The 17,830-nt window shown below is 66.1% G+C and overlaps 3 protein-coding genes and 1 non-coding gene across 6 annotated transcripts; all 4 read right to left on the bottom strand.

The window, feature by feature from the left end:
* Positions 1-22: 22 nt before the first annotated feature.
* Positions 23-5,955, bottom strand: CRACR2B (calcium release activated channel regulator 2B). 2 transcript variants are annotated; one of them, XM_030332321.1, is made up of 10 exons: positions 5,395-5,955; positions 3,129-3,320; positions 2,940-3,051; positions 2,304-2,478; positions 1,855-2,001; positions 1,645-1,735; positions 1,395-1,487; positions 996-1,162; positions 690-761; positions 23-464 (listed from the first exon to the last, which is right to left on the bottom strand). In XM_030332321.1, exons 2-10 carry the CDS (start codon positions 3,312-3,314, stop codon positions 284-286), a joined length of 1,224 nt encoding a protein of 407 aa, XP_030188181.1. In that variant the 5' UTR covers positions 3,315-3,320; positions 5,395-5,955; the 3' UTR covers positions 23-283. The 2 variants fall into 2 exon arrangements, with proteins under 2 accessions (XP_030188181.1, XP_030188180.1); XM_030332320.1 differs by lacking the exon at positions 5,395-5,955 and adding an exon at positions 4,615-4,720.
* Positions 5,956-6,066: 111 nt separating this feature from the next.
* Positions 6,067-11,368, bottom strand: PNPLA2 (patatin like phospholipase domain containing 2). The gene is made up of 9 exons (XM_030332327.1): positions 11,056-11,368; positions 9,109-9,341; positions 8,955-9,020; positions 8,391-8,600; positions 8,070-8,130; positions 7,778-7,954; positions 7,532-7,664; positions 7,193-7,315; positions 6,067-7,099 (listed from the first exon to the last, which is right to left on the bottom strand). The coding sequence occupies exons 1-9, from the start codon at positions 11,240-11,242 to the stop codon at positions 6,829-6,831; spliced, it is 1,461 nt and encodes a 486-aa protein (XP_030188187.1). The 5' UTR covers positions 11,243-11,368; the 3' UTR covers positions 6,067-6,828.
* Positions 11,369-14,556: 3,188 nt separating this feature from the next.
* On the bottom strand, positions 14,557-16,817 carry RPLP2 (ribosomal protein lateral stalk subunit P2). 2 transcript variants are annotated; one of them, XM_030332318.1, is made up of 5 exons: positions 16,715-16,817; positions 16,449-16,572; positions 15,839-15,887; positions 14,754-14,852; positions 14,557-14,667 (listed from the first exon to the last, which is right to left on the bottom strand). In XM_030332318.1, the coding sequence occupies exons 2-5, from the start codon at positions 16,569-16,571 to the stop codon at positions 14,594-14,596; spliced, it is 345 nt and encodes a 114-aa protein (XP_030188178.1). In that variant the 5' UTR covers position 16,572; positions 16,715-16,817; the 3' UTR covers positions 14,557-14,593. The 2 variants fall into 2 exon arrangements, with proteins under 2 accessions (XP_030188178.1, XP_030188177.1); XM_030332317.1 differs by having other exon boundaries at positions 14,557-14,670; positions 16,715-16,816.
* LOC115526644 lies at positions 15,673-15,806 on the bottom strand. The gene has a single exon (XR_003972693.1). It is a non-coding gene; the product is annotated as a small nucleolar RNA SNORA52 (small nucleolar RNA).
* Positions 16,818-17,830: the final 1,013 nt, after the last annotated feature.

Genomic DNA, 17,830 nt, shown 5'->3' with positions numbered 1-17,830 from the left:
CACATAGGCTGAGAAGGTCACAGTGCAGTCAATGGACTTTATTAGGAGGAGGGAGTTTTTCTGCCGGTCAGAGATGGATTTGATGGGATGGGACAGGATGAGGCCCCGCAGGGGGGCACGTGAGACTCCGACCGCGCCACCACTCCCTGGGTAGTTCCTTCATGTCTGCATGCAGGCAGGCCTGCAGTGCCCTGAGCAGAGCCCGAATGCTGGATGGGCCATGACGCCTCGCCTTCGAGGGGTGGCCTCTCCGAGGAATGCCCAGTGAGTCTCTGGGGGATGGTCAGCGGGCACTGGGAAGGTGGCCAGAGCCACATCTTGGGGGGCGAGCCCAGCTGCAGCAGCAGCAACAGCAGCAGGTGGGGCCCGGCATGCGAGCCATGGCCAGAGCTTTCCTTCGACCGCTGGCTAACCGCTTGGCCTCACAGGCATCCCTCTCATCCCGTAGCCTCGCATTCAGCTCCCTGGGGAAGGGGAGTCCAAGGGCTCTGAGAGGCAGCATTCCTGGGGCAAGGGGGGAGTGCGGGCTCTGCTGTCCCTCAGACGGGGTGCCTGGCTGCGGATGCCCCCGAGGGATGGGGGACAGACATGAGGACGGACTGCCTCCCAATAGGATGAGGCCGTGGTCGGGAACGTTTGAGAGCTAAACTGTGTGCGGCCCCTCCCCTCCGGCCTGCGCCTGACCGCACCTGAGGAGTCCCAGTTGCCGCAGGAGGCTGAGCTTCTCCTTTTGCATGTTCCTCGACACAGCGACCACATCTCTGCAAGAGAGAGGTGGTGACCTGGGTGCCGGGAGGCTCCTCCGCGCGCCCCACGACCCTGACCCACGCGCACCCTGAGGGCTGGGCCGGGACGGGGGATGGGGATGGGAGTGGCCCGGACGCGAGCCCCCAAAGCTATTCCCGCCCCGCCTCGCCCGCCGGCCGCAGCCCCTCCCCGGGCCCGCCCCTGATGGTCCACCTCCCCCCCCCCCCCCCCCCCCGCTTCCCAGGCACCGTAGGGCTTGCTCCTGGCGGCTCCGCAAGTCGCCCTCCAGCCTGTGGAGCTGCTCCTGCGTCCCCTCCAGCTGCGTTCGTAGCGCCTCGTTGGCTAGCCACAGCTGGGCGTTCTGCGCCTGCACCTCCAGCTGCTCGCTGGCCCGGGCCTGCAGCTGCTGTTCCAGCTGCGGGATGTGGGCGGGGGGGGGGGGGGGCAGTGCAAGCTGGGGAGGACCCCTCCACCTCTTCTTCGGGGTGCTGCGCTTGCCCCCGACTCCCAGTAATCCCGGGGTCGGGGACACTGAGGCACCGGGACCTCAAGTGTACCAGAGAGTGCACGGGTGACGGCGGGGATAGGGCCCCGCGCTGGGTCTGTCAGCACCCCAACCCTGCAGGGGCGGGTGGGGGGCCACTCACCTCCCGCTGCCGCAGGCCTGCCCGCTCCAGCTCCTGCTCGCGGTCCTGCAGCTCCAGCTCCAGGAGGCCTGTGCGCTCCTCCCGGGGGAGGTCCTGGGATGTGCGGGGAGCTCCTGAGCCCAGGCGGGCGGGGGAGGGGCACGCGCCGGGGGAGGGGCCGGGTGGAGCCAATCTTGAGGGGGCGGGGCCACGAGACTAGCGCGTCTGGGATTGGGCCGGGGCGGGGGCGGGGGCGGGGCTTTGGGCCCACCTGACTCCGGAGACGCTGGCGCTGCTCGCGAAGCTGCTGCTCCGTCTCCTCGTACAGACAGCGCACCTCCCTCTGGTGCTCGCTTTCCCGCCTTCGAGGACGGAGGGCGGCGGGGGGGGGGGGGACTGCTGTTTGAGCCCGCCGGCACCACAGACCCCAGTCTCGCCTCTACCGCCTCCCGAGCCCAGCCGCCCAGGCCCCACTCCTCACCGCCGCAGCGCCTGCTCCAGGCCGTCCCGCTCTCGGGCTGCCTCCTCCAGGCAGGCCGACGCGCGCACCAGAACGTCCTCGAAGGAGCCCAGCAGCTCGGGTCGCTCGCGCTGCAATCGGGTCCAGAATGTCCGCACCGCTCGCTGCCTGCAGGGGGAGGACAGGGGCTGAGGCTGAAGCGGGGGCTCCCTGACCCCATCCCTAAGGGTAAGCCGTCCGGAGACACCTGCAGCCCTGGACAGACCAGCCGCGTTCGCCTCCTGAAATGCAAATGTTGCGGGAAATCACGCTCAGCCCCTCCCAGGTGTCACAGCTGACGGAGAACGACTGGGCCCGTCCCAGCCTAGGGACCCCGGCCTGGAACAGACACGAGGGCAGTGTGGACAGGCAGCATGCGGAGGGGGAGGCAGCAGAGGAGGGCACTGGGGGCCGAGTCAGCGCCAACTCACTCGCCCAGGACTGGGGCCACCCCCAGCTGCTCCAGCGCTTCCCGGAATCTCTCCTCCTCCTCTTCTTCCAGGGAGCCCCCAGTGCCCTGCACATCCGACCAGCCCGACTCGAAGGTTTCCTCTGGAGCCTGGGAGGGCGGTGTGCTCTGGGCTGACTCCACCCCCACAAACTTCCCTGTGGGCATGGGCAGGTAAGATTATCAAAGCTGTAGGTTAGCACCCTGGCTCAGCCGCCACTCACCACCCCCCACCACACACACACACACACACACACACACACACACACACACACATCCTGTCCTTATTCTGAGCCCAGTTTCCTGTTTTTCTTTCCTTATCCTGGTCAGACTCGTGGCTTAGGAATGGGAGGTGACAGCCGGGCCAGAACGGGGCAAGCCTGGCACCCGGCCCCACCTGGGTTTGGCACGGATGGGAGGGGGTCGGGTAGCAGGAGGGGCAGCTCCATACATCGCCTGGCGGTGGGGGGGCTTCCTCAGGGGCCTGTGTGCACTGACACCAGTGTGTGTTCCGCAGGGACTCGACGGAGAGTCACAGGCTGCCGTCTGTGTCTGCCACATGTGCCACCGGAGCGTCTCTGGGCGGCGGGGCGGGGCGGGGCAGGGGGGCTCCGCTCACCCAGGCCGAGGCAGAACTCCCAAGCGGTGAGGAAGCCGGAGCCGGCTTGATCCAGGCTCTCGAACACAGCCTCTAGCTGCTCCGGTGTGAGGGGCACGTCGTTCTGCAGGCCCTAGCCAGGCAAGGGTGGCAGGGCTGAGTAGCCAAGGTCGCCCCCGGCTGGGCAGCCTCTTGGGACTGGGGATTCACCTGCAGGTCATGCCGTGTGAGGAAGCCCTTGGCGTCTTTGTCACACAGCAGAAACAGCTCCTGGGCCTGCTCCAGCGTCTCTGCCTGTGGCCTCCCGGAGCCCCCTTCTTCCTCTCCCTCCTCCTGCCGGTCCTCCCCGGCCCCGGGCTTCCCGGGCCTGGCCATGGGAGTGGGGGTCTCGGCCATCACGTGCTGCAAAAGCCAAGGAAGAGTCAGGGCCTAAGCAGAAATGAGAAGGGAGAAGGGAAGGCAGAGAGGCTGTGGGTGAGGGCTAAGCTGGGCTGCTGGGGTCCCGGAGTGAGCAGCGGGGCCTCCTTCCACCAGGCGGGAAGGCGAGAGAAGGCTCCACAGAGGTCCAGAGAGGAAGGTAGCTGGGGGCAGAACCGTGCTGCAGACAGGGGTGTCGTGGGTGGGGTGGGGCAGGCTCAGGGCCTGTGGAGGCTGCCTGGGGTGGGGGGGGGGGGGGGCGGTTCAGGAGAGGACCTGGGGGAGGGGCAACCGCCGTGGGGTGGTGGGGAGTGGTGAGGGTGGGGAGGCAGCTACAGGAGAAACTTGTGATGCAAAATAAGGAGGTAGGGGCTCCGGGGCCGCTGAGGGGAGAGAGCTTGGGTGACGGACTGGCCAGCGAGGGGAGGAGCTGAGCAGGCCCTGAAGGTGGGCACCTGGAGACCTGGCTGACCGGGCCGGGCCAGCTGGAGCGTTCAGACAGTCCCGGCAGGGTCCTAGCCCCCGAGTCTGGGCCTCAGCGCCCTCGGCCTCCGGGCGGCCGGCAGGCGGCGTCTGCTCCTGCCCTTCTGCCGCCGCCCCCTCCCTCCGGGCCCGGGGCCCCAAGGGGTGCGGGTGCGGGGTCTCAGCCTGGAGCACCGGTGACTTCCACTGGCCTTGTCGGGAACGCGCCAGATTCTAGGCTTGATGGCCCTCCCCCTGGCACGAGGCCCTTCTGCTCCGCCAGACTTGCCCCCTCCGGGTCGCTGCAACCTCCTCAGCCCCCCCCCCCCCCGCATGGCGCTCCGCCCCCTAATCAGACCCACCTGTGGTCCCCCCGGGCGCCCAGGCCCCGGATTTCCCAAAGCTAACCCCCAGCCTGGGGGATTCTGGGGTCCTCTCCCCTCCGTCCGGGACCCTAATTTTCCCTCCGCGCCCATACTCCAGGAGCGGCAGGAGGGCGCAGTGTCCAAAGAGGGCAGGTGTGAGGAAGGGCGGGAGGAGGCGGTCGGGGGACCGGAGTCGTCTCTCCCCGCACGCCGTCGCCTCACCCCTGCGGGAGCGCCACCCCCACCGGCGGCCCGCGGGCTCCCCGGGGCCAGAGGTCCATCCCAGCCGGAAGCTGCGCGGCGCCGGGCCGGGGGAGCGGGGCCCACTGGCCGGCCGGGTCCCGCCAACCGCCGCGCCCACCGCCGCTCGGCCCCCCAGGGCACCGGAGGGTCGGCGCGTCCCTCGGCGACCGCAGGGTGGGGCGCGGCGGCGGGACCCGCGAGGCGCCTACCTGCGAGCTGCGCCGCCGCACCTGCCGCGAGGCCCCGCGGCTCCTCCGGGAAGGCGGCGGCGCGCGGGGGGCGCGGGCGCGGAGCGGCTGCTGCTGCCCCGCGGGAAACGGAGACCCCGGCGTGGGCGGCCCCGGGCGGAGCCGCCGCCGCCGCCACTGTCGCCGTGTCCCCGCCTCTCCGCGCGGCCCCGGCCGCCTACTCCTTGCCCGGCCCCCGCGTGCCGCCCCCCGCGTCTGTCCCGGCAGAGCTGAGTTCACGTCGGGGCGGAGATGACCCCGGTGGCTTGGGGACCCCTCCTGAGCAGGGCCGAGGCGAGGAGGGTAGGGCTGTCCCGAGGATCCCGATTTAAGGCGCCAAAAAGCGTGTGCAGGACCAAGCCGGGCAGGAGGCAGAGCAAGGTATTTTCAACGGTCATCGCCAGGAGTGGGGGCGGGCACTCTGCCTATGCCTCCCCAGTTGTGGTCTTTCCCGTGGTTCAACAATTAGCAGGGAATATATTACAAAATGGTGCGTGCATCCGCTGCCTCGGCGTAAGGCGTGTACAAGTGGGGTGGGGGCGCAAAGGAGCCCCCACCCCCGCCCACGGTGGCCTGCCCCCAAGCTGTCCTTTTGGGGCACAGCCTTGACTCGGGTTCCCCTTGCGGGCGAGCTGGGAGACGGAGCTGGGCGGGACTCGCACGTGACCTTCCTGCCGGGGGAGAGACCCCAATCTCTTGCCGAAGGCGCCCCCGCCCCAGCCCCAGCCCCAGCCCCAGCCCCAGCCCAGCCCCTGAACCCACCTGGGAGGTGGTCGGGGGTCTGGAGGCCTCTGCTCCTGCAGGGGCCTGGGATCCTGCTGAACTAGAACAGGTTGGGCCAACGGGACGGGACGGGAACTGGAGAGCGAGCAGGGGGCGGCTCCCGGCACCCGGGGACCTGCCCGGCCGGCTCTCCCAGTCGTGCAGTCCCTACCGTTATTGTTGGCCGGGGCCTGCCAGCGCCCAAGAGCTCCGGACAGCCAGCCAACCACCCGGCTCTGCTCCAGTGCCCCTCCCCCATGGGCCCTTTTTGGTCACCGGGAAGGGCTGGCTGCACCCCCACAGACTGGCCAGGGCAGAGGACGCCTTCAGGAGACCATGTCCCACAGAACAAGGTCCAGCCTCCTCTGGGTCAGACCTCACCCTGCCTGACGTTCCAGACCCGACCTACATATCTGCAGGGGTCATAGGGGTGTGGTGGGAGGGGGACACGCGATGGAGAATGTGTGTGCACTGGCCGGTGAGGTTTGCCTTGATAAGGGGAGGCCCAGCGCCCTGCGAAGAGCCTTGTGCCACACGCCCACAGTGGGGCAGGCCCCGTGGCTCCCAGGTCCCCAGGCCTCAGCTTGGGAACCTCGCCCTCCACCGCCCTCCCAGCCTGAGGTCAGCCCCACACCACCTGTGTCACCATGGAGTGGAGATGCGGACACCACCTTTGGTAAGCATTTCTCAGTTTTTATTTAGTGAGGATCTTGGTCCCGGCATTTCCGCTGGCCCTTGGAAAGCTGTGCCCAAGGGTCGGGCAGCACACCTCCGGGCAAAGTGAGGCAAACACAGCAGTCCCAGGCGGAGAAGTGGGCTAGAACCCGGGCCCACCAGGGCCTTTAGGGGAAGGCCTCAGGCCCGGAATGCCAGGCTGGAGGACAGTAGGGCCCCTGTGGCCCGGGAGTCACACGCAGTGAGAGAGGCGGGGCCGAGCTGTGGCATTTATTATATCTGCTTTGGCGAAAATAAATAATTCTTCACAAACGTTCTTCTCTGGCAAAACTTGCCGAATGAGGGAGGCGCAGGTGCAAAGCTCTAGGGAGTAATACTGCACGGACTGGGGGACGCTGGGCTGGGCTGGGGGTGGGGGGTGGGGGGTGGTGCTGCCCAGCCCTCCTCCCCAGCCCTGGGGCAGGGCCTGAGGGGGAGATAAAGGCACAGGTGAGGGGAGGGGTACTCGCTACCCCTCTTTCTTCAGCGCAGCAACAGAGTGGTCGGTGGAGGGGTCGACGGCAAGTCCCCTTCTAGCAGCTGTGAGGGGCCCCTTGTCCTGACTCCTGCGGTGGTCATGGAGAGAGGCCCAGGAGGGGGGATCTCAGCCCGCCCCAGGGCCCCCACCTCACGGGGCAGGGAAGCTGGGGGACCCAGCCCTCAGCACCGGGACCCCAGGGGGCTGGGGAAGGGTGGAGCAGGGTGGGGTGGGGGGAACACTCAGCAAGGGGGCGAGCCGGGTGGGAGCTGTGGGGGCGCAGGGGCAGGACTGGCGGGGGCGCGCATGCGCAGGGCATCGGGTGGGAAGGCCACGTTAGTGCAGAAAAGGCCCAGGAGCAGCTGGCGCTGGCACTCCTCCCACTTGGCCAGCGCGTCCCCTAGCGAGAGGCTGGTGCGCATCCAGCTGGGCAGTGCCTCGCTGTAGGTGGCACAGGACAGCTGCACAGACGGCAGTGACTGGGCGCGGCGCAGCTCCACCTGCTCCGACAGCCTGCAGGTGGGGAGGGATGGAGGGCGGGAGGGCTTTAGAGGCGGCCCCTGGGGCTTCAGGCCTGGGGGAGACACAACAGTGAGGGGGGCTCACCTGGAGGGCAGGTGGCTTCCCAGCTTCCTCTTGGCACGCATCACCAGGTACTGGCAGATGCTGCCTGTCTGCTCCTTCATCCACCGGATGTCCTCGGGGACGTCAGGCAGCCACTCCAGCAAGCTGGGCGGGGACGGGAGGCGTGGCCTCGGGGCCCATGGCTCCTCCCCCTCCCCCACGCCCACCCCACCCCGGCCTGCGCCCCAGCTTCTGGGACCCCCGACCCGGCATCTCTGCCGCATCCCCCCGCCAGCGGCCTCCTCCCCACGGTGTCCACCACTCACGGATGACGAAGTCGGGTCCCCCACGGTCCCCGCCCAAGCCCCCTACTCCCCTCACCGGATGGTGAAGGACACGGCGCTCTCCAGCGGCAGAGTGTAGGGCACCATCATGGCTGTGGCCAGACGCACAGGCAGCATGTTGGAGAAGGCGGTCAGCAGGTCCTTGGGCTCTATGCAGGCCTCCAGCAGGGCTGGGGGTGGGCGCAGGAGGGACGCTGACCAGCAGCCGGGGAAGCCAGGCCCTCCCCGCTCCTCTGCTCCCCACCGGCCAGGGACCCCCATCCCCCACGCCCGCTGCACACACCCTCATTGAGCCTCGCGGGCAGATGTTCCAGGATGTGGTCCTCCAGGGGTGGCTGCAAGGGGCCCTCCGCTGGGGCCCTCTCTGTGGCCCCCCGGGCCTCCTCCACATCCTCATCCTCGGGGGCACGGGGGCGGGCCGGGGGCAGCGCCAGCAGGGGGTTGGGCCTGTTCAGGAGGCCTGGGTGGGGACCCCCCAGACAGGTGATCAGCACGGGAGCAGGGGCAAAGGCGAGGAGCCACCACGCCCGCCCACCCCACCCCGCCCACGCCTGCTCCAGGGGGCACCCACGCACCGTTGCGCCTCAGAAAACGCAGCCCGTCCCTGTAACCCTGCTTGCACATCTCCCGCAGCACCTAAGGCAGGGGGACGATGAATAGGAGCGGGGAGGCACCGGGAGAGAGCCGGGGTGCCCTGCTCCGCCCTCTGGAGCCCCCACAGCCCCTTCCTTCCGCCAAGGTGACGGATCCGGGCTGCTGGATGGGGGGCCTCAATGGAGAGTCTGTCTGTGCAGCGCCCACCTCTGCCTGGTCCCTCAGGAGAGGCCTTCCGGCAGCTCGCTCCCCTGGCATTGGGCCGGGACAGGCTCAGCGGGGCCCCCTGGCGAAGGGCTCACCGTGGGCTCGGGCGGGAACAGGGCCTTGGACAGGCGGTAGAGATTGCGCAGGTTGAACTGGATGCTGGTGTTGGTGAACCGGAGCTCGTGGATGTTGGTGGAGCTGTCCTGTGGGCAGATGTCACTCTCTCCCGAAAAGGGGGACACGGTGATGGTGTTCTTGAGCTCGTAGAGCGGCAGGTTGTCCGAGATGCCGCCATCGACATAGCGCTGCGGGACACACGGCCACACAGGGAGAGGCCCGAGGACTGAGCTGGCTAACCCACTGGGCCACCTCGGGCCCCACCCCGTGGCTGTTTCCTTCGAGCCTTTCACCCACTGGGCACTGGCCACGGGCTGCGGAACAGATGGCCAGACCTTGGGGGAGGGGCAGAGACAGCCACAGGAAGTATGCATCTCCAGGGGGCCCGCCTGGCTCTTGAGTAACGTGGAAGTGAGGCAACAGGCTGGGGGGGGGGGTTGGGGGGAGGCACCGCTGCCCTTCCTCCTCCCCACTGCCTCGTCCCACCGCCTGCCCAGGGAACAACTCTGGTCGCCCAGGAAAGGGGCCCCGGGGATACTCACTACGCCCTGGAGGGCCGGAGGGATGAGGCCGCAGTACACAGGGATGAAGGTACTGCAGACGTTGGCCTGTGGGGCAGGGACAGAGAGGGCGTGGTGAGCAGGGACCCTGAGCTCCTACGGTGCCCGATGCGGGATGCGGCCCACCACGGCCCACCTGGATGAGCTCGTCCTTGGAGCCGAAGTGGGATATAATGACGTTCTCGCCATCAGAGACGCGGGTCAGGGAGATGCCCAGACGCCCGCTGGCGCGCTCATGGCTGTCAGCAGGCAGGGTCTTCAGCAGGCAGCCACGGATGGTCTTTACCAGGTTGAAGGAGGGGTGCAGTGGACCCAGGAACCGCTTCCGGGCCTCCTTAGACACCTCGATGATGTTGGCACCTGCCTCGCCTGGGTGAGCAGGGCCAACAGTCAGGGCTTGCCACCACCCCATGGTTCCGCGCCCAGAGCCACAGCACGCACAGCCACGGCACCGCCATCTACCCTGGAGAACTCCCAGTATCCATCACGAGGCCTGGCCCGTGACGGGGACTCTTGCTTCCTGCCCCCAGAGAGACAGAGGTAGGCTACCACCCCTGGAGGGCAGACAGCTGGGGCCAAGGCCTTCCCTCTGCCCAGTATTTCCCAACTGCTTGCCCTGATCCGTGAGTCACTGGGCCTGACCTGGCGTGGCCCCCAGCCTGTGAAGGGGGGGTGGGGGGGAGGCAGAGGTTCAACCCTGACCAGCCTTAGCCTTCACACACTTGGCCAGACCCAGGGAGTCCAGCACAGGCCTGTGGGCATGGGATTGGAAAGAGTGGGGTCCCGCTGCCCCTGAGAAAGCACCCCCAACACTCTTCTTGGACAGAGCCCGCCATGCTGTGGAGACTGTAGCTGCCCAAGACCGCTCCTGAAAAAGAGGCTCCTTGGGGGTAAGAGGGGGTGTCCTGGGAGCCACCTCCACAGCAGTAAGTCAGGTGTGGCCTGAGGCCAGCACGCAGGTATGACAGACACTGGCTGGAAGGCTTCCAGAGAGGGAGGGGCAGGGCCCCCAGGTCCCAAGGATGCGGGGCTGTGCTCCTTCTACCCCAGCCCCTCAGGGCAAAGGTCACTGGAAGGGGGCAGTGGAGAACCCCGAACCGGCTCCTGCTGGGCAGGGCATTCAAGGACCTGTTGACCCTTCTGTCACCCTGGCTGCCCTAGTAGCTGGGGGCTGGGCACCTTTCCCAGGACTCCTGAAGTACTCAGTGTGCTGTAAACAGCACTTGACGCGCTGAAGTGCCTGTGAGTAGAGAAGGCCATCCCGGTGCACACCCACCTCTGCACTACCGCTGGAGAGGCTGGAGGGCCCGGAAGCACCCCTCACCCCAGGAGAGTGGGTTGGCCACACCTGGGAACCCAGCCCCACGGTGGCCGGTGGGCAAAGAGGGAGAGGGTGGGGAAGAGTTTGCCTTGCCCAGGCCCTACCGGCCAAGTTCCTCCTCCAGATGCCCTGGGAGGCACCAGGCTACGGTACCCAAATACTCTTCAGAGGCCACCCCATACAGGGCCCCAGGAACAGCGTAGCCCCAGGACACAGTGACCTGGGCCACTGCCGGGCTACCGGGGTAGTGAGGCCCCTCCCCCGCCTCTCACGGTCCCGCCCACAAGTTACTTTCTCTTTCCAATGAAATACCTTTTGCTGCACCTGTCCGTCCTCCAGCCTTTGCGCCCTGAAAGGCCAGAGCCTCGGCCCCAGAGGCGCGCGTGGCCCCACCCCAATCCCTGGGCACCTCGATGCAAAACAAACCAGGCCCCGCCCCCGGGCCGGCGCCCGAGCTCGGACCTTCCACCCGGGTCCTGGGCGCGGGCAAAAGACCCCTCCCCACCCGACCCGCGCCCCTGCCAGCTTCCCGGAGCGGACGGGCCGGGGCGGGGCGGGGCGGGGGACGCTCTACCCTCTGGAAGAACATCCGCCCGGCCTCCGCTCACCCCGGCAGGACCCCTGCCGGATCCCGGCCCCGTCCCCTCACCCAGGCAGGCCCCCTGTCCCGCCCGCTTACCTGGCAGGACCCCTGTCCGGCCCCCTCGTTCAGGCAGGCCCCCTGTCCCGCCCCCTCGCCGGATCCCCGCCCCGCCCCCTCACCCAGGCAGGCGCCGGTGACCAGCGCCGTGGCGGTGAGCGCCCCGGCCGAGGCGCCGTAGATGTGCGTGGCGTTGGCCACCAGGAAGGGCGCGTGCTCGCGGAGGCAGGAGGCCACGCCGATGTGGTAGACGCCCAGGAAGCCGCAGCCCGCGAACGAGATGTTCCACGTCGCTTCCTTGGGGAACATCGCTGCGGCCCTCCGGGCTCCGGGGCTCGCTGCGCGCCGCGCGCTCCCGCTCGTTCCGGGGCCGGGCCGGGCCGGGCCCGCGGTCGCTCTAGCTCGGGTCCCCGCCTGCGGAGGCGGAGACGCTGTGCCTGGCGGTGGCGGAGGCGGTGTTTTTAGTGGGGGCGGGCGGGGGCGGGGCGAGCACGCGCCGCCCAATCGGAGCGCGCGGGGAACGGCCGCGCCCTCCGGGGGCCTTGGGGCCCCGCCCCCGGGCCCGAGACCCAGTGCCCGGCCTCGCGGGGAAGCTGGAGGGAACACACAGTGGCCCAGGGGTGTAGGGAGGGGGAGCGCAGGCCTGGGGCGCGCGGAGTCTGGGGGCCCGAGAGCCTCGTACAAATCCGGAGACTTGCGAGGGGCAGTCACCGCCTCGCTCCTGAGGGGCCCACCTACAACACCACTCGGGACACTGAGGAGCTCGCCCCAGGGCAAGGACCCCAGGGCTCATCCACAGACTGACTCATAAGTATCTAGGGCTGGAGGCGAATCACACACAATTCCCAGAGCTAACACTAGTGCTACAGACCCCAACCTGACGCCCAGGCCCTAGCCGCCCGCGGGGGCGGCCCCTCCATAGCTAGGAGCTAACCAGGGTCCTACGTGGGTAAGAGTCAGGCCCTCCCCTACCCCCTCCCCCCCCCCCCCCCCCCCCCGCTAATTGCCCCAGCAGGTGGAGCACTCCTGTGATGTCACCCTCACACCCTTCCGCATTTTTCTCCTGGAGTGTAGGGCAGGCATAGTCTGGCTTGGATCCAGGAGCCAGCCCTGCACCTCACCCCACCTTCCAGACAAGGGGCTGGTCTGTGCTGGGGTGGTGGGATGCCTCTGCCTCCTCAGGAACACCCACGCCCTAGGCAGAAGCCGGTGCCAGGGCTATGGAGGTCTGGGCTGCGGCTCAGGACTGCACCCCCCACCCCCTTCAGGCCCAGGCTGAGAAGCCAGAGCAGGGCTTCCCCAGGACGGGACCATCTGGGTCATGCTGTCCATCCCTCAGCCTCTGTGCTCTCAGCCACCCGTACTTGGCACCAACGGTGTGTCTGACAGAGGGACTGCACAGGATAGAGCAGTGGAGCAGGGTCAGTCCAGACCCAGCCCTATTTGAGGGGTGGGGGGAGACATTGTTTACATAAGCTCAAAATGAGGACTGATGGGGACCGGGGGTGGAGGGCACAGGACTGCCTAGGCTGCGGGACAGCATGCACAAAGGCCTGCATGCACAAAGGGGTGGGGAGGGGAGCCCAGACCCGGGTACTGGGAGAGAGGAAAACAGGAGATATTTAACTGAATTTGACTTAGACCAACTGACCTTCTCTTGCACATGGGGACCCTAACCCCCAAGTGCCTTGGATGGATGTACAGTGCAGAGACTGTGGCCCCAGCAGGATGATCAAGGCCCCTTCTGACTGAGACCTCGGGGAGGCTGCTGGAAGCGGCAGGGGGCAGCAGGTATGGTACAGTGGGGATGAAGCACACCCCAAAGCTGGCCTGGAAAGCCCAGGGGGTTCAGCAGGGTGACCACCAAGAGGTGCAGGCTGAGCCAGGGACCTGCTCCAAGGACAAGCCAGGGTCCAGGCCCTTCCTGCTTCTGAGGGACTGTGGGGCCTTGAAGGGTGGCCCTGCCCCAGTGCCGGGAGACCTCTGCCCCCATTTCCACATCAGAGTTGCACTGTTTTGGATACACATCCCTCTCTCCAGGCCCCTGGGACTGTCTGCTCTGGAGCCAGGAACATAGCAGCACTTCCAGGAACCCTGGCTGGGGGTGGGAGGTGGCCCCCCTCCCTCCCAGTGTGGATGAAAACCCTGGTGTTTGCTGTGTAATCACATAAAAAAAATATTTTGAGAGAGGGCACATGTGAGCACGTGGGGAAGAAGGCAGGGGAAGAATCCCAAGATGTGGGGCTGGATCCCAGGAACTGTGAGATCATGATCGGAGCTGAAATCAAGAGGACCCTCAACCATCTGAGCCACCCAGGCGCCCCTAAAAGGTGGTTTTACTCAAGCAGAGGTACGGGACCCGAGCGTGTAAGTACTGACCTGCTGTGTAATCATTCTGGCAAGCGGGTGTCATGCTTCCAATCCCACACAGGACCCTTCTCTTCCCGGTCTAAGGTCTGCCCACGGACTTTAGGCCCCCTCCTCCAGGGAACCTGGGGCATCCACAACCCCACCCTCCTTGCCCCTTGCAGCACATGCTGCTGGAACACGTGCGGTGATGCCTCATGGCCCGTGTCCCACCGACCACAGGAGCGGGTTCTACCTCCTCCCCCAAACCCGAGTCCCACGCTAGTCCCCACTCCTCCGGGTAACCAGGAGGGCCTCAGGCCTTCTTTCTTACATCCATCCCACACACACTCCTGTCCCACAGGCCTCATCCTCCCTCCCTGAGAGAGGCCCTCCACCCCCAGACGTTCCTTTTATGCTCCTTCCTTACCTGTTCCCTGCAGAACAACCCACGAGGACGTCAGAGCTGTAGCCTGGCACGAGATGCACACACAGTACAGCCCGGTGCTGACCCAGAGCCATCAGAGGGAGAATCAGAGTGTCTACTGAGTGGTCTGGCATTGGTGGGCAGAGGACCTGAGGCCCAGGAGACTATAAGCCACTGCAGGGCCAGGATGGTGGCTGGATGGGCACGGGCAGGCCTGCCCCTGGACTTAGGGGGCACATGGCCCAACATCACTGCCTACGAGCCCCTTCCTCATCTGGCCAGACCGTCAGATAGCTGTGGTAACCAAGCCTCAGAGCAGGAACGTGACCGCCCCGAGGTGCCGAGATTAAAAGTGGAGCTTGAACATGAACTGGAGCCCGGACTCCACAGGGAAACCTACAGATCGCACACGCACCACCACACCTCTTTCTCGTGTGTAACTGAAAAATGCCACCAGTCTTGGGGCAACTGCTGGCCTCCACCAGCCAGAGCCCCCTGAGAGCACTGCAGACCACCCACTGCTGCCTTTGAAGTGTTCCTGTGTGTCCCCTGAAGGCTTCACTTCCTGGGAGGCCCCGGCAGTCCTCAGGAGTCAGGACTGTGCCCAAGAAGGCTTACGTCCCCTCCAGAGCCTACTCAAGGACTGGCGCACCCTAGATCCATAGGAGGTGCCCCCCCATCCCAGGTACCCATCTCTGCACCAGATCCCCAGTTCCTCACGTCACCAGGAAGGGCTTGGGTTTCTCCTGGAATGAAGGCCTGCCCACCCACTGCGGGACCCCCTCTTCCCCCACACCTGCCCTGTGCCAAGGCCGCACTCTTACAAAACACTCACAGGTCGCTCAAAAAATACGTAAAAAGGGTTTTATTTGCAGGAGAGCAGGACTCTAATCAAACAAGCCAAATCCCATGTCATCATCCGACTCCTCGGATTCTTCCTTCTTCTCGTCTTTCTTCTCCTCTGCTGTGGGGAGGAAGGGCACAGTGAGCAAGGCCCACAGCGCATGCCAGACTCCCAGCAGAGACCCTGCCCCAGCCTCCACTTACCTGCAGCTGGGGTGGAACCAGCAGCGGGAGCTGCAGATCCTGGGGCAGCAGAGACGGCCACCGCCCCACCAGCAGGCACACTGGCCAGCTTGCCAATACCTATGGAAGTCAGGGGAGAGGAGATCAGAGCAGGTGCTCGCCTGAAGGCCCCTTGGGGGTGGACAAGACAGTCCGCCCGATATAGGGAGACATCACCGAGTGCCAGCGTCACAAGCTTCTCTGTCCTCCCACACAAGCGGCTCTGCCTCTGCCACATACACGCACCCCAGCCCCCTACGACGTCCTGTCTGGAAACTGTCTAGGAATCCCTCCCTGCCCCCCCCCCCAAAAAACACCCCTGCGTGACCGCACCCACCCCAAAGGAAGCTGGACAAATGCATTTACATCCGGGACAGGACTAAGTCAGCTACCTGGGTCCAGATCCTCATCCCCAGCTGTTTGCCGAGCTGGCTGTGCCCCATGAAGTACACACACAGGGATAGAACCACCGTCCCAACAGCACCACTTCCAAACAATTCCATCAGCTGCAGCCTCATGCCACCAGAAAACCATCTGCCCGGCAAAGAGGGGCAGGGACCTGTGGTCTCTCCCACACCCAGTCGGTGCTCCCAACCCCCTGAGAACACATGGTGAGATCTGTTCATAAAACCCCAATTCCCGGCTGTCTGGGTGGCTTAGTCAGTTAAGCCGGCTTCAGCTCAGGTCATGATTTTACAGTTGGTGACACATCGGGCTCTGTGCCGACAGCGCACAGATCCTCTGTCTCCCTCTCCCTCTCACGCGCACGTTCTCTTAAAAAATAAACAAACGTTAAAAAATATATTTAAAGATGGAAATGATACCCAGTCCCGAACCCTGCAGGTGGGGTGGGCAGCCGGCCGGGTGACAGCACCAGCACCCTCTGCTGCCCTCCCACGCAGAATGTCTAGAAGCATCCCCGGCACAAGCCCACTGAAGCCTGCTCACTTCTCTGGGTGAGGCTTCTCGAGTGCTCTGGTCCACAAGCGAAACCTGGCAGGCCACAGGCTGACCGGCAGGGATTAGGATGGACCACGAGAACGAAACCCCCCAGCACACAATCTCACCCTGGGCAATGACGTCTTCGATGTTTTTTCCGTTCAGCTCACTGATGACCTAGAACCACAACCAGCAGTTACCAGAGGCTCACTACTGCGCCCCACACCCTGACTTCACCTCCTGGAACCAAGGAGCACAGAGAAAACGCCCCCCGAGCCTCGAGCCCTGCCCTGTCCAGCCCAACCCTTATGGCCCGCACGTGCGTTCTCTAATCTAAGCCTGCCGCTAGCGGGAACCGGACCACTCCCGGCATTTCCCGAGCAAGAATCGCACAGCATCTCGGTTTATCCTAGCCACACGCCCGAACGTTGTTAGTGAGGCGGATGAAAGACAACGTCATTAAAACGCGCCCTGCCCTTTCCACTTCTCTAACACAAAGTCACTTGGACGTTTTAAACTGCGCTGTAACTTCCATCTCGGGTCCCCGGAACCAGGCTGGAGTCCGCCTCACGGCCCCCCCCCCCCACGCCTCACTGTCCCTTCTTTGGGGTCGCAGCAGCCCCACGCCCACCCCGAGCACACCAAGCCGCGCTTTCTCAAGGGTGAAACCCGCGCCGCCGAGGCCACAGGCCTCCATATGCACAGCGTCGGGCCAACCGGGGGCTGCGGGGCGGCTACCTTGTTGAGCCGGTCGTCGTCCGCCTCGATGCCCACGCTGTCCAGAATCTTCTTGATGTCCTTGGCACTGGGGGAGGCATTGCCCCCGAGGGCGGCCAGCAGATAGGAGGCGACGTAGCGCATCCTGAGGCGGGAGGAGACGGCGGCGGCGTGACTCGGAGGCCGTCCGCCCCGGCCCCCTCCAAGACCCGGCCGGCGCCTGCCCGCCCCTCCCCGGGACCCCCACGGCCCCCACTGCCCGCGCCCTGGCCCCGCCGCCCACTCACTCGGCGGCGGACTAGCCTCACGCGTGCGACCTCGGCGGCGTCAGGGACGGAAAGGAAGTCGCAGGCGCGGGGGGCGGGGGTAATCCGCTACCCAGAAGCCCCCGGGATCCGCGTGCCGCGCCGCGAGGGCGCCTCCGAGTGACGTCACACGGCGCCCAGGCGGCGGAGGCGGAGAGGCCTCGCTTCGTACAGTCCCGCGGCAGCAAAGGCGAAGGGCAGCTCCAGGGCCGCCTTCCTGTACCACGCGGGGACGAGTGTCCCCCGACCTTCTTGGGATGGCGGGGCGAGCGAGCTTGCAGCGCGGCCGCGACTCCCGCCACACATCTCTGTGCGGCGGACGTGGCCGTCGCCGTGGGAGGACTCCAAGTCCCATGGTGCACCACTACCGGAAGTGCAGGCGCGCTTTCTGTGCCGACGCACGCGGCCGGCTGGCTGCCGGTTGGTTCCTGGCCGCGGGGACTGTGGGGACCCGCGGTATTCCCGCGCAGCCAGGCCAGTGAGGTGGGCGAGTCCGGCCCGCGCTCACACTGCGGAGCCGAGCGGCCTGGGCCTGGTGGCTGCACCCCTGCGGGGTCGTGTGGACTCCGAACTCACCCCTGTGTCCACGTGCCACTTGTTCACTGCACGGTATCCGGGACCCCGCCGCCGGTTGGCGTGGCGAGAGGGAGCAGGCCTGGCCCTGCTTCTCCGGAACCTAAGTTTAGAGCGCGCGAACACACAGAGTAAATAAACGAGTCGATCCAGACTGAGATAAGCTCGAAGGGATGAGGTGGCTCTGAGAACTGGGGCGAGCGCCAGGCAGAAGGGTCAGGTGCAAAGGCCTCACCGTGGCTGGGGATGGGTCCAGAAGCAGGAGCCAGCCCAGCCCGTGGGGGGCTGTCACAGCGAGGCCAACCTTCGGGTGTAGTGCATCAAGCACGGGTGTGTTCGTGCAAACCACACGGTTCCTGTGGGCGGCCTCGCTGTCTGGCGCAGAAAGGTTTTCTTGTTCAGGGTCTCACAGTTGGGGTAAAGTGGGGAAACTCCTTGCAAGGAGGGGACTTCTGCAATACCTAGGGAAGTAGCCGGTTGTGATTTTTATTTTTAGAGATAAAATAATACATGAGACCTACCATT

The sequence above is a fragment of the Lynx canadensis genome, chromosome D1 (assembly GCF_007474595.2).
Source record: "Lynx canadensis isolate LIC74 chromosome D1, mLynCan4.pri.v2, whole genome shotgun sequence".
In the NCBI taxonomy this organism is placed as follows: Eukaryota; Metazoa; Chordata; class Mammalia; order Carnivora; family Felidae; genus Lynx; species Lynx canadensis.
The sequence above is the reverse complement of the archived record's forward strand: the minus strand, read 5'-3'. Positions and strand labels throughout refer to the sequence as shown.

Coding starts and splice junctions, on each gene's coding strand:
- CRACR2B (XM_030332321.1), bottom strand. CDS start 3,314: ATGGCCGAGACCCCCACTCCCATGGCCAGGCCCGGGAAGCCCGGGGCC. Junction 1,488..1,644: donor GCCAGCGTCTCCGGAGTCAG/GTGGGCCCAAAG, acceptor CGCACATCCCAG/GACCTCCCCCGGGAGGAGCG. Junction 465..689: donor CGGCAACTGGGACTCCTCAG/GTGCGGTCAGGC, acceptor CCCCTTCCCCAG/GGAGCTGAATGCGAGGCTAC.
- PNPLA2 (XM_030332327.1), bottom strand. CDS start 11,242: ATGTTCCCCAAGGAAGCGACGTGGAACATCTCGTTCGCGGGCTGCGGC. Junction 7,955..8,069: donor GCGTTTTCTGAGGCGCAACG/GTGCGTGGGTGC, acceptor GTCCCCACCCAG/GCCTCCTGAACAGGCCCAAC. Junction 7,100..7,192: donor GGAAGCCACCTGCCCTCCAG/GTGAGCCCCCCT, acceptor CCCCACCTGCAG/GCTGTCGGAGCAGGTGGAGC.
- RPLP2 (XM_030332317.1), bottom strand. CDS start 16,571: ATGCGCTACGTCGCCTCCTATCTGCTGGCCGCCCTCGGGGGCAATGCC. Junction 15,888..16,448: donor ACGACGACCGGCTCAACAAG/GTAGCCGCCCCG, acceptor TTGTGGTTCTAG/GTCATCAGTGAGCTGAACGG. Junction 14,671..14,753: donor TGGTTCCACCCCAGCTGCAG/GTAAGTGGAGGC, acceptor TCCTCCCCACAG/CAGAGGAGAAGAAAGACGAG.